Below are 12,963 nucleotides of genomic sequence, written 5' to 3'. Positions count from 1 at the left end.
GCCTGACTTGTCCTTAAACGATGCCAGTAATAGACTCACTTTGACTACTGAACTTGTGCTGTTGACAAGAATATGTCTAATATTGGGTGAATTTTGCATACAGAATAAAACTCTGAGGCTCTAACTGCAGAATCCTAATCTTTTCTTGTATAATTCATTTATACAAGATATTGAAAGAGGTGTTACTATGTTCTAGGGAGAACTGCTAGCATCCCACTTGAAGTTTTAAATTAATACTTTTCAGTACTGTTTCATTTTAATAGACATGACTTCAAAGCAGTACAACTGAAGCTAAAACCTTGATATTCAATTTATATTTTGGTAAAGTCTGTAAAAAGTCGAACCTTTTCAGATGTCATTTTCTTTAATTTTGTTGTTGTTGTCTCTTTGTAGTCAGTTTGAGAAATTTTAAAATACATAGACTATTTGGTAAAATGGAACTTGTTCTTGTGGGCAATAACACTAATGCCATATGAATTAAAATCTTCTCTTGAACTAGCCTGAAGATGGGGTGGGTTTTGATAGATATATTTTCCATGTGTTGTGTGAAGGGTGCTAAAGTGACTCCCAGTGACCTCAGTGGGCACCTAATAGCTAGAACTCAAGTTGCTTTGAAAAATACATGTTGCTGTAATATGTTTCACCATATGACCCTGATGCTTTTTCACTGCTCGTTGTGTGTGAGTATGGTCATTTCTGGTCTTCCAGAAAGAATTCAAAATGATGCATCTGCTTTCACGATGCTGGGTTATTTGAATGAATATCTGCAACTGAAAAATCAGGCAACAGATGCTTATCAAAGGTAACCTATACACGGAACAGATTTTAAGTGCTGAAATGTACCCTTAGGGTGAAAAATCTGAGATGGGTTTGTTCTTTCCCTAAACACTGTTTGCCAGTTTCCTCCAATGCATTTTAACTAATCACATTTAAAGGGGAGACACTGGATGTCTGATCTGTTTCTAGCTCCTGTTATTGAGATGGTAAGGTTAGTCAGAATGTATAAAACTACAGTAAAATATCTGTTTGAGTGTTCTTCATTCACTAGAACATAACATTCTTCTTCGAGTGATTGCTCATATCCATTCAACTTAGGTGTGTGCTCGCCAGGTGCACCCGTGCATAAAGTTTTTCCCTCAGCAGTATCCATAGGGGACGGGCTCTAGTGCCTCCTGGAGTGGTGCGTGTATGCTGCAGCATATAGGGCGTCACTGGCCCCCTCCATTCGCCTTTCCTTCTTGCCGGTCCCAGGGTAAACCCACGTTGGGACCACCACAGTCTCCATCTTTCCAGCAGCACTTCCCATCGCAGGGGAGTTCCCATGAACAGTCGTCCTCTCACAGCCGACGTGCTTCTGACCACGATAGGCAGAAGCTTCATAGCCCTATCTGGTCTCCAGACCTAGAACAAGGACAGAGAGGCTCAAGGCGTGGCTCGCCAGCAACTGGGTGCAGACCTCTGGAAGTATGCACCCCCTGGCAGGAGTTTTGGAGTCAGCACCTGGAATCTCTGTGGCACTGGAATCGCTGCATGGACAGGCTGAGGGACCGACAGTACCATTCCCGGGACTGTCGCCAATCCCCCCAGGGCAGCATCACCACGTGTGGCTACATCTTCATGACACCAAGCCCGCTCTAGTTCCTGATCCCTCTCCACATCCTGGTACCACTCGTTAAGCATGAGGTGCCCCAGGATGATGCTAAGGCACATCATGAGCTGCTAAAGAGGGTTGTCACCAACCTGGGCCTCCAGGTTGAGGAATTAGAGGAACCCATAGACGCCTTCTTTAATATTCTCTGCCCCATGGCCCCAGTAAGGGTAGTTTTACCCCTACATGAGGGGGTTACTAAAATTACAAATGGCCTCTGGCAAACCCCCTCCTCCTTGCCTCCGATCTCCAAGAGGGCGGAGTGCAAGCACTTTGTGCCATCCAAGGGCCACGAGTACCTTTATACCCACCCTGCTCCCAATTCCCTAGTGGTAGAGGCGGTCAACCACAGGGAGAAACAGTGTCAACTAGGGGCTACTCCTAAGAATAAACACTCAAGGAGACTGGACTTGTTTTGGGCATAAAGTTTATTCATCCTCCAGTCTACAGTTGTGGGTGGCCAACAATGAGGCTTTACTAGGCCACAGTGATTTTAATATGTAGCAGGCCATGACCAAGTTTGAGAGCGCCCTTCCTGAGGCTTCTAGGAAGGAGTTCCAGGCAACCCTGGATGAGTACTTGACTGCAGCCAGAGCAGCTCTACAGACAGCATCAGACGCTGTAGACACAGCTGTCCATACCATAGCATCGGCCATCTCATTGCGCAGGGCTTCCTGGTTGTTCCTCTCTGTTCTTTCCTTGGAGACTCAGCAGTCAATGCAAGACCTCCCTTTTGATGGGCACACCCTGTTCGCAGAACAGATGGACATTAAGCTCCATGGCCTGAAAGATTCCCGTATGACCGTAAAAGCACTGGGATTGTACATCCCCAGCCTCGCCCACAAGCCATTTAAGCCTCAGACAGGGGAGCCACCCTCACCAGGACACCCCCCCCCCCAAAAAAAAAAAAATCCAGGGGCTACAAGAAGCGCCCTGGTCAACAGCCCCCGTCTACATCCCAGACGGGCTCAACCCGCAGTAAGCAGACAGGCAAGCGCACGTTTTGAGGGCACACCTGAGAGTGACCTACCAGACTGTACCCTGGATGCTTCCTCTCCTCTGTTTGCTAGCCGCCTTTCTTTCTTTCTCTCCCTCTCTCTCTCCCCCTCCCTGCATGGGCGTCTATAACACTGGACCGATGGGTCCTCAATACGGTGGCACAGTGTTATACCCTTCAGTTACTTTCTATCCCACCCCCACTCCCCATCCCTCTTCAGGGACCCCTCTCACAAGAATCTTCTCATACAGGAGGTAGAGGGTCTACTACAGCTGGGTGTGGTGGAGGTAGTTCCTGTGGAGTAGAGGAACAAGGGTTTCTATTCCCAATACTTTTTAAGCCTCAAAGGCAATCTGTGGCCCATACTAGACCTGCGGGGCTTGAACCACTACTTAGTGAAACCGAAGTTCCATATGGTCTCCCTGGCTTCCATCATCCCCTCCCTGGATCTAGGAGACTGGTACTCCGCCCTCGATCTGAAAGATGCGTACTTCCACATCGGCTCCTTCAAGGAACACAGACACTTCCTCTGGTTCATGGTAGGTCCAGACCGCTATCAGTTTGCAGTCCTCCCATTTGGCCTAGCAATAGCATCGCGGATATTTACCAAGTGCACGTCAGTGGTGGCGGCTGACGTCGGGGTATCCAGATCTACCTGTACCTCGATGGCTTGTCAAGGGCAAGTCCAAGGGGACGTCACGGTGCTGCTAGCCACATGCCATTGCCTTTGCCTGTTGGTGAATGATGACAAATCCATGTTAGTTGCTGTTCAGAGGACAGAATTCATCGGAGCGGTGCTCGACTTGACCTGCACCAGGACGTTCGTGCCGCTGGAGAGATTTAGGGCACTGACGGACCTAATTGCGGAAGTCTTTGCGTTTCCCCTGATCACGGCCAGGGTTTGCCTACACATACTAGGTCACATGGTGGTGTACGCATATGTGGTGCACCACACCAGGCTCTGGATGTGACCCTGCAGCTATGGCTGGCAACAGTCTACTCCCAGTCCGGGGACCACCTGGGGAAGATCACCATCCCCATGACGGTACTTACCTCGCTGCAGTGGTGTACCGACCCCGGGAAATTCCTGGAAGGAGTTGTCTTCATCAGCACTCCTTGTCAGTCAACTTGGTATTGGATGCCTCGGATGGGGGGGGCACACCTCTGCATCCGAGTCCAGACCCAAGGTATGTGGTCCCCAGAGGAAACGACACTACACATAAACGTCAAAGAGCTCAGGGTGGTGTGCCGAGCATACACAGTCTTCCTACCTCACCTGTTGGGCAGAGTGGTCAGAGTCCTTACGGACAACACAGCTTCGATGTTCTACATCAACAGGCAAGGTGGAGCGCAATCCTCGGTCCTTTGCCAAGAGGCACTCCATCTCTGGGACTTACGCATCGACCATGGAATCCATCTAGAACAGTGGTTCTTAAACTTTACTGCAGCCTGCACCCTTTGGTTATCAAAATATGTTCTCGCACCCCTTATCAAAAATCATTGGAGTAGGTCAGTTCTTTAAACCTAGATATATTTTGTTTGTATATTACAGTAATTGTTAAATGTATAATGTTAATTAATAAATACATAGGTTTGATGAAACAAAGTAGTTGTACTTAACGTGCCAGTGCTTAATTTGTGTTTTCGGGGTGATTTACCTTCTAAAAAAATCTGGCATGTCTCACACCCCCAGAAAGGGCATCTCGCACCCCAGGTTAAGAACCACTGATCTAGAAGCATGTCACTTTCCGGGGGCCAGGAACATGCTAGCAGATCACCTAAGCAGGGACTTCTCCTCTCACCGAGTGGGTGCTCCACCTGGAGGTAGCTGGCATGATCTTCTAGAGGTGGGGAACTCCCCAAGTGGATTTGTTCGCCACCAGGCAGAACAGAGGGTGCCACAGGTTTTGCTCCAGACTGGATCTGGGCAAGGGCTCCCTCTCCAACGCCTTCCTCCTGCCGTTCCCTCCAATTCCGCTCATCAGCAAGATCCTAGTGAAAATCAAGAGGGACAAGGCACAGGTTATCATGATGATCCCGGCGTGGCCTTGCCAGCACTGGTTTAGGACGCTTTCAAGCTTGTCAGCAATCCCTTCCTGGCCCTGACCAGACCTGCTGTCACAGGATCACGGCCAACTCTTGCACCCCAACCTTGCGTCCCTCCACCTCATGGCGTGGATGTTGCGTGGCTGAACCCGGATGAACGGGCCTGTTTGGATGGTGTCCAGAAGGTCCTCTTCGAGAATAGAAAGCCCTCGACTAGGCAGACCTTCCTGACAAAGTGGATGAGGTTCTCCCGCTGGGCGGCCGAATGGGGCATTTTCCCTTCGCATTCTTCAGTGCAGTCGATCTTGGACTACCTGCTTCATTTAAGGAACCAGGGCCTAGCGCACTTCTCTATCAGGGTGCACCTGGCGCCCATTTTGGCCTTTCATCCGCCAATCCAGGGGCCGACTGTGTTCTCCCATGACATGACGGTCAGGTTCCTTAGAGGCCTCGAGAGACTCTTTCCTCAAGTCCAGTCCCCGGCCGCTCAGTGGGATCTCAGCTTGGTTCTGTCCAGGCTCACAGGTCTGCCCTTTGAACCTTTTGACCTTGTGCTCCCTATCTCACTTATCATTGGAAGGTAGCTTTCCTGGTGGCAGTGATTTGTCGGCGAGGCAAGTCTCTGAGTTGTGAGGCCTGACCTCAAAACTGCCGTACACGGTCTTCTATAAGGACAAGGTCCAGCTCCAGCCCCAGCCCCAACCAACTTTCCTTCCCAAGGTGGTGTCCGCCTTCCACATGAGCCAGGACATCTTTCTTCTGGTCTTCTGCCCTAAGCCAGAGGAGACTAGTGAAGAGAGGCGTCTTCACGCTTTGGATATAATAAGGGGTCTGGCTTTCTACCTAGATGGGATAAAACTTTTCTGTACGTTGACTCAGCTTTTCATCTCTACAGCTGATAGGATGAAGGGCCTCCCAGTGTCCACGCAAAGGATTTCTAACTGGATCACCTCTTGCATTTGGTCCTGCTACGAGATAACAGGAGTCCCTCCACCGCCAATCATCAGACCCCACTTGACTAGAGCGTAGGCATCCTCGGCAGCCTTCCTGGCACACGTTCCGATTTCAGAACATCTGTAAACTGCGACGTGTTCCTCAGTACACATGTTCAGGGCCCACTATGCCATCATACAGCAGGCCAGGGATGATGCTGGGTTTGGCAGAGCTGTGTTGCAATCTACATGTCCGTGAACTCCTTACCCACCTCCCAGGGGTACTGCTGGGAGTTACCTAAATTGGATGGACATAAGCAAGCCCTCAAAGAAGAAAAGACAGTTACCTTTTTTCGTAACTGGTGTTCTTCGAGATGTGTTGCTCATGTCCATTCCACCAGCTCTCCTTCCCTGCTGCCGGAGTTTCTGGCAAGAAGGAACTGAGGGTAGAGGGGGCCAGCGGTGCCCCTTATACCGGCGCATATGTGTGTCACTCCAGGTGGTACCAGAGCCAGTTCCTTATGGATACTGCTGAGGGAAAAACTTCCGGCACCAGTGCATGTGACAAGCGCGCACACACACCTAAGTTGAATGGACATGAGCAACACATCTCGAGGAACACCAGTTACGGAAAAAAGTAACTGTATTTTTTTCAAAGAAGTGCAAATTAATCAATGCCTCTCATGGAAATTACCACAGAACCTTGCAGTATATTGAATCTTTCAATATGATTGTGGAAACTGAGGTATCATTGCATTGTCTCTACTGTTAAAACAATGTATAAACACAGTTCTTCCCAAAAAGGGGGGATAACATGGATGCAGTAGTGGTCACTGAACATAGCAAATATTTTGTAATTTTAAGCCATTATTAAAGAGACAGGACAACTCTTACAGTGTAGATAAGTCACTGGCCGTAATAAGCAAAAGAATCCTTCTGGTAAATCTTGAGTAATCTCTTATTTTGAGAGAAATAAGGGCATAAACTTGCAGGCCTTTTATGGACACACACTCGCATTATAACTGTTTGCATGTACTCCTGGGCATATTTGTGAATTACTCATTGTTTATGGTCACTTTCAAGGGCGGTCTCCTTGCTGAAGAACTCTGAAGATAAAGAGAAGTATAACATAGCAATGCAAAATTATGGTAGATCACTCTGGTAAGCAGTGTTTTTTGTTTAAGTTGTTACCTCTTGCAATATCACAGTATTACTTGGAGAAATTCCACCACAGAACAAGGAATGGCCACATCCTTCATTTAATGGGTACTTTATGATAGATAAGCTATTCATATTTAACTTTCATTTTAATCTTAAACCATTTTTTATCATATGCAGTACAAAATTTAGAGCTTCACTATCTTATACGTACTTTCATTAAATTGCTTTCAGTTTCCCACTCTTAAAACTCTGAGCTGTACCCATAATAATTCAACAGTTAGGTTTAACTTTAGCATTCCTTGTCTCTATTTATGTAGTTTGCAGAAGGAAGCTCAAACTCTCTTGGTTTTTCTACCTGCCATCTGACTTGGAATTTATTCCCTTTCTTTTTGCAGGTAATCCAGTTTGTAGTGTGAGTAGTTAGCTGTATGTTGTCACTACTTTTTAAAACAAGAATTTTTTTGTTGAGATCGGTGTCCAAAAGTTCCAGGAGGTTGCCCATATTGGAGTCTCAGGTTATGTGAGAAATCCCCACAGAGTGGCACCTTGTAGCTAGTATTCCTAGGATAGGGTTGCTCCTGTAGCAGAGCTGTGCTATTGCTTTGACCTTTTGGGGTCATGCTGACTGACTTGAACTAGTTCTCGTAAACAGCACTATAGCACAGATTATTCTTCTCTTTACGATGTCTGCCTCAACAGTCAGAACAGTCTACTAGTCCTCTGATTCCATCTCAGGGGCATAGGATGGAGAGAATCTTGACGTCGGAGGACAGTTTCAAACTGCTTCCTTTGTGGTGGCTTCAGCTCTGTTAAGCAAGGTTTTAGAAGTAAATTTTTTTTAGGCAGGAAATATCTACCCCTGACCTCAATGTGAGTGATAGAACCAGTGCCCTCATCCTAGAGAGGTCATATCTTCCCATCATATTTTTCTAAGAGCATCTTGGTAGACTAAAGAGATTCACTTAAGTGTTGTGATGCTCAACATCCTCATTCCAAGTTGCATGTATTGTATGTGAGTGTGGTCATTTCTGGTCTTCCAGAAAGAATTCAAAATGATGCAACATTTTTGTGTGAGTACAAAGTTCTCATGATTGTTAATGAAATTTAGTAAATAGTCCTATTGCATTTCTGCTATGATGGTCTTATTCATAGCAAGATTGCCAAATCTATTCTTCCTCCTCCCTCATAGAAATCACTAGGCAGTATCTTTTTGTATCACACTATAATATCGTTCCCTGGATAGTATGTGTGATCAATTAATATTAGTGTGCTCATATGTTGATACAAACGTCAGATAGTTCCAACAAGCCGTAACTATTTATTTAGCAAATCTGACTAAATGTTGTATTTCTGAGCTAGTAACATGGACTTGAAGCTTTCACATAAGTGAAATGGGATTGCAAATATCCACATTAACAATAAGTTCATCCACCTAGAATGAAGGGTTTGAGGGTACACTAATAGTTCTACATTTCTTAAAACCAAAATTCAACCCCTTTCTTTTTAATATACTGGGCTTCTAAAAGACAGCGTTAGTGAATTTAGCTGATGGTTGTACAGATCATGAACTGGGGCTCCTTAAAACTGCAGTTCAAAGCTGATTTGGGGCATTTTTTTTTTTTTTTAGTGCCATAGGTCAATATGACAAGGCCATCCAGGCTTACATGTCCACTCCTCTCACAGAGTTAGAGAACATCGTAGGAGTTGCACTAGCTTACTTCAAGAAAGGGCTTTTACAAGACAGCATTAAAGGTAAGTGTCTGTTTAAACAAAGGTACAGTACATGGCCTGACACTAAAGGAATATGGCATTTTCTAGATGAACACTTACCCCTTTTGACTTTGTACTCCTGACTGACACATTCTGTCCCAACTTATGCACGCATTGGGGTAGTATGGGGTATAATAAAGGCAGAGAATTTTCAGATTTTCATATAAAATTCATCATAATCAGCAGATTGCTACTCAGAAAGTTGCCATGAGCTATTGCAGTGTACTGGAAAAAATATCTTTTACATATCAATTGACATTTTCAAGGCAGGACACCGTGGTAGTACCAGTACTTGCTTACTCTCTACATCCAGTATGCGAGGGTAGGGAAATAAAGGTATTATGAACAAAGGTGGATGCTAAACTTTAAAAATGGATTTTTGCTGCTTGGGGCAGGGATCTTGAAACATCAAGAGAACGCATTCCTTTCCTGGATGTTCCTTTATCACTTTTCAACAATTTTTAGCATTCATTACATATGAAAATTATTTAGGTTTCAAAGTCAAACACTCAAAAGTTAGGAAATGCCAGACTTACAGTTGCATGTTCTTGTGCAACCTTAATTCTGCCCCTTTATGTCCAACCTGTGCACTGAATGTGGCAGGGGTCCTGTAGGGGAAAATGTATGTGATCATGTAACTAAAGACTCTCATAGTGCATATACATGTCTGTATCTTGTCATTCCAGAATGCTTTTAAATCTCTTGATTGCTTTTTTAAATTCCTATCTTAATTTAATATTCCCAGCCTATGAGAGAGCCCTGTCTCTTGCTGAATCTGAACAAGACAAAGCCCATATTTTGACTGCTCTTGCAATAATGGAGTACAAACAGAACAAAGTGGATGCTGCAAAGACATTGCTGTTTAAATGGTATGTGGATGGTGTAGCATGAGTATGTGTGAGAGAGAGAACTTGTCAGAATTTGAAAGTACTGTTAGAAGCTTTAACTTGGAAGTTTTTATTGGGCTTGCTTTTTTTTAGCCCAAAAGTAATGAGGTACAAACACTGAAGGCAGCTTTGTAAATTAATCTAAAAGCAGTGGTAATGTACCTACCAGTAGTACTTGTCTTCACATTTGTTGAGTGGCTTGCTGTGTAAGATGTTTTTAAATTTAAACTAAGATATTGTTCAAAACTTAATTTCCTATTCTGTGGCATTCCTTGCAAAATAAGTTCCAAGTTGCTATCTTAATTTTCTTCAGAGAGTTTAAAGTCTTCCATCCTTAGGAAAAGAGTGTGTGTGTGTGTGTGGTGTGCAGTTATAATAAATGTAACTTTTTCTTAATAAAAATTTAACCTAAGTAATTAAAAATCCCGCAAAGAATAATGCTGTAAACACCACATAGCATCATGGTAGTATTCTGTAGATTTCACTTAAAGATCAGCAGTCCTGTTTCACCTCTGTATTTTGTAAGTGGTTTTTTATCTTTCAGGATTTTGAAGATTTAAAAAAGTGCCTGGTCTGTTACTGGGCAGTTGGCAGCCAGAAATTAGCCTCTACCATTTCAGTCCTCAGTGTTGAGCAGAGTGGCTGACTTTACTTTCCCTAAAAAAATGAGGAGTCTGCTGGCACCTTAATGACGAACAGATTTATTTGGGCATAAGCTTTCGTGGGTAAAAAACCCACTTCTTCAGATGCAAGAAGTGGGTTTTTTACCCACGAAAGCTTATGCCCAGATAAATCTGTTGGTCTTTAAGGTGCCAGCAGACTCCTCGTTGATTTTGTGGATACAGACTAACATGGCTACCCACGATACATTACTTTCCCTGTTTACCAAAGAATACTGTGTCGGAAATATGGCCATATTGACCATCTCTATCCTGCCAGCAAATCCTCAAGTTACTGAAATAATTGAGGTCTGTGACCTGGTGCTTTAAATCCTGAGTAATTGATGATTAATATGATGTAGGAAAATGTTATTTCTAGTTAGTCACGAAAGTGTTCTTTCTATTTTTAACATAAATTTCAACAATGAATGCTTCCTACATACCATTAGTCACTAGCATTAAAGAAAACTAGTAAATGCTCTGGAAATGCATCATTTTTAACTGGAAGCATGTAACATTATAAAAAGTGAAATCTGTCAAGACTTTAAATTTTACTGTTGGGTTTTACACCCATATAGTAGACTTATGGCAACACAAAAACCTGCAAAAAAGAATTTCACATAATTAGACATATTTGGTGTCTATAGCTGATATTAGAGTATAACTGTAATCTTGTGATGGAGTCAGAAGAAACAAAAGGTCTAAATGTTCTACTTATTCTTTTGTGCTTTTTATAAAATAAGTATATTTTTACATCTGTAGTTCACAAAATTTGGTTAACCAGGATGTTGGAGGATTGTTTTTCCTCCATTGATTTAGCAACACAGCATAGAAGTAGGATATTAAATTTTTGACCTCCAGTGAAATCATCAACACTAAAACAAAACAATAGGACCAATATGTTTAGGAACCTTTTCATATTCCATTGCTAAATTACAATAGGCAGCGTCTCCTTTATATTCATATTTATTTCCAATTTTAGGATGTGACCACCAAATAAATGAATTCTCATAATTCCATATTCTGATAGTTGTTTCCTTTTAATTTGATCAGATGATACTGCAGCAATTTTCTCTTATATCGGAACATCTTGAATTTGTGCAGTCTCTTGTGATGTGTAGTTTTTTGCACCAGTTTTTCTCCCTACAGCTCTCCTACTTCTTCATGGAAAGCAGTTCTGCTTCTGCATTACTATTATTCAAAGCTTTCTATAAAACTACTAGATAACACCTACTTTTGTACTTATTTAAGCAGCAATATAGTTAATTGTTTTTAATTTTTTAGAATATTCTTTATAGAGATGAAAATTATTTTGAGTTTAAAAAAAAAAAAGCAATACTTCATTGGGCTTTGATTCTGTATTCCAATTTTCCTTCCAAATTGGTTCTAAAGTTTCACCAGCAGTGACTAATGCACATACATTTCATTTTAATTTCCTAACCTCCTTGCACGTGTTTCCTCAAAACAGCTTCATGGAAAGTGCAATGCATACAGTTAAGCACGTGCAACAGCAGAACTAATCTACTGATTGGACTGCAAATTGTCTCCCTTAATTCCTTTTGCTATAGCATGGAGTTGCAGTAGTCATATATGTATTCATGGTACAGTGCAGACTGCTAAATATGAGATACTGACAGAAGATGTAAATATTCCTCCCCTCCCACCCCCCTTCATCTGTGTTTTTTGTTTTGTTTGTTTTTTAACTGGGAAATGCATATATCCTGTACCCAGAATGCTAGCTCTGTGCAGATTTTATTACTCAAACACAATTAATTCTACAGCTACCTGAAGCACAATTTTATGTAAGAGGGAATTCTTTTCCTAGCAGAGATTGGATCTTTTTTACTTTAGGGAATCTAAATCAAAGCTCTCATAGCAAAATTATTTACATCAGATGTCAGATACTGCCATGCCCTCAAAAAAGAGTGTGTGTGTGTGTGGGGGGGAGGAGCAAACCTCCTCCCCAAAAATCCGTTTGCTTAGTATGAGTAAGTGAGTTTATATTTATAAGATTATGTATACTATTGGAGAAACTTTTGCTTCAGGAGAAAGTAGATGCATAAGGTTGAGGAGATATTTGACTCCATTACCAGGCATTTTTTATGGCTACTCTTTTTTTTTTTTAAACAAAGACAACTAAACATGCCTGATGCTTGCCAAGCAGTAGTCATGAGCTTTAAAAGCTGAAACCCACGTAACTCCATTGTACTCAATCTTATCCAAAGGATTTAAGAATATTGAGGTAGGACTGAGTTTGAGAGTCCTATCATGAGAGGGTATTTATTCAGTGCGTCACATTATTATTGCTGGATTAGGAATTCAAACATACTGTGAGCTAAAGAGGATGTTTTGTTGCTCTGAAGAGGTAGTTTCAATTTGGAGTGAATCTTGTGAGTAAATTGCTGTTTGTTGTTTAACCAGCACTTACAACACTATGACAAGTGGAAGAAGATGACAAATCCTGCAAACTGTACTTGAGGCTAGTATTGTATTACATAATAACCTGTTTTCCATTGTATTTATAGCTCTATATTAAAGGAACTTACTACAGAAAGCCTGCAGGCTCTGTGCACCTTAGGTCTGGCAAAGCAGGATGCTACACTTGCAACAGCAGCACTTAAAGAATTACTGAAGCACACAAAAAGCAAGGATAACGTTTATGAGAGATGCCTTATTACATCTGCTGTGTATGCGCTGCAAGGTAGAAATGTGGGAGTGCAGAGGCAAGCTTCCAGAGCTGTCCATAGGTGTGTGGTCTGCATTTTTGTATATTAATGGCAATTAAACTTTTACCCTCCCATGCAAAACTATCCTTTTTAAACTTTGTGAGTGCTGGAACAGGACTTACTAAGCAAATATCTAC

General features: G+C 42.8%; 1 protein-coding gene across 4 annotated transcripts in view; it reads left to right on the top strand.

The window, feature by feature from the left end:
- The window catches only part of SKIC3 (SKI3 subunit of superkiller complex), an 80,553-nt gene that overhangs the window by 46,724 nt on the left and 20,866 nt on the right, over positions 1 to 12,963 (top strand). For all 4 annotated transcript variants that reach the window (XM_084627830.1, XM_084627831.1, XM_084627832.1 and 1 more), the window contains exons 27-31: positions 709 to 802; positions 6,707 to 6,784; positions 8,412 to 8,536; positions 9,300 to 9,423; positions 12,626 to 12,847. In XM_084627830.1, coding sequence (XP_084483956.1) covers positions 709 to 802; positions 6,707 to 6,784; positions 8,412 to 8,536; positions 9,300 to 9,423; positions 12,626 to 12,847 — 643 coding nt within the window. The remainder of the gene's footprint in view (positions 1 to 708; positions 803 to 6,706; positions 6,785 to 8,411; positions 8,537 to 9,299; positions 9,424 to 12,625; positions 12,848 to 12,963) is intronic.

Source organism: Lepidochelys olivacea, assembly GCF_965140295.1.
Source record: "Lepidochelys olivacea isolate rLepOli2 genome assembly, chromosome: 5".
Lineage (NCBI taxonomy): Eukaryota > Metazoa > Chordata > Testudines > Cheloniidae > Lepidochelys > Lepidochelys olivacea.
The sequence above is the reverse complement of the archived record's forward strand: the minus strand, read 5'-3'. Positions and strand labels throughout refer to the sequence as shown.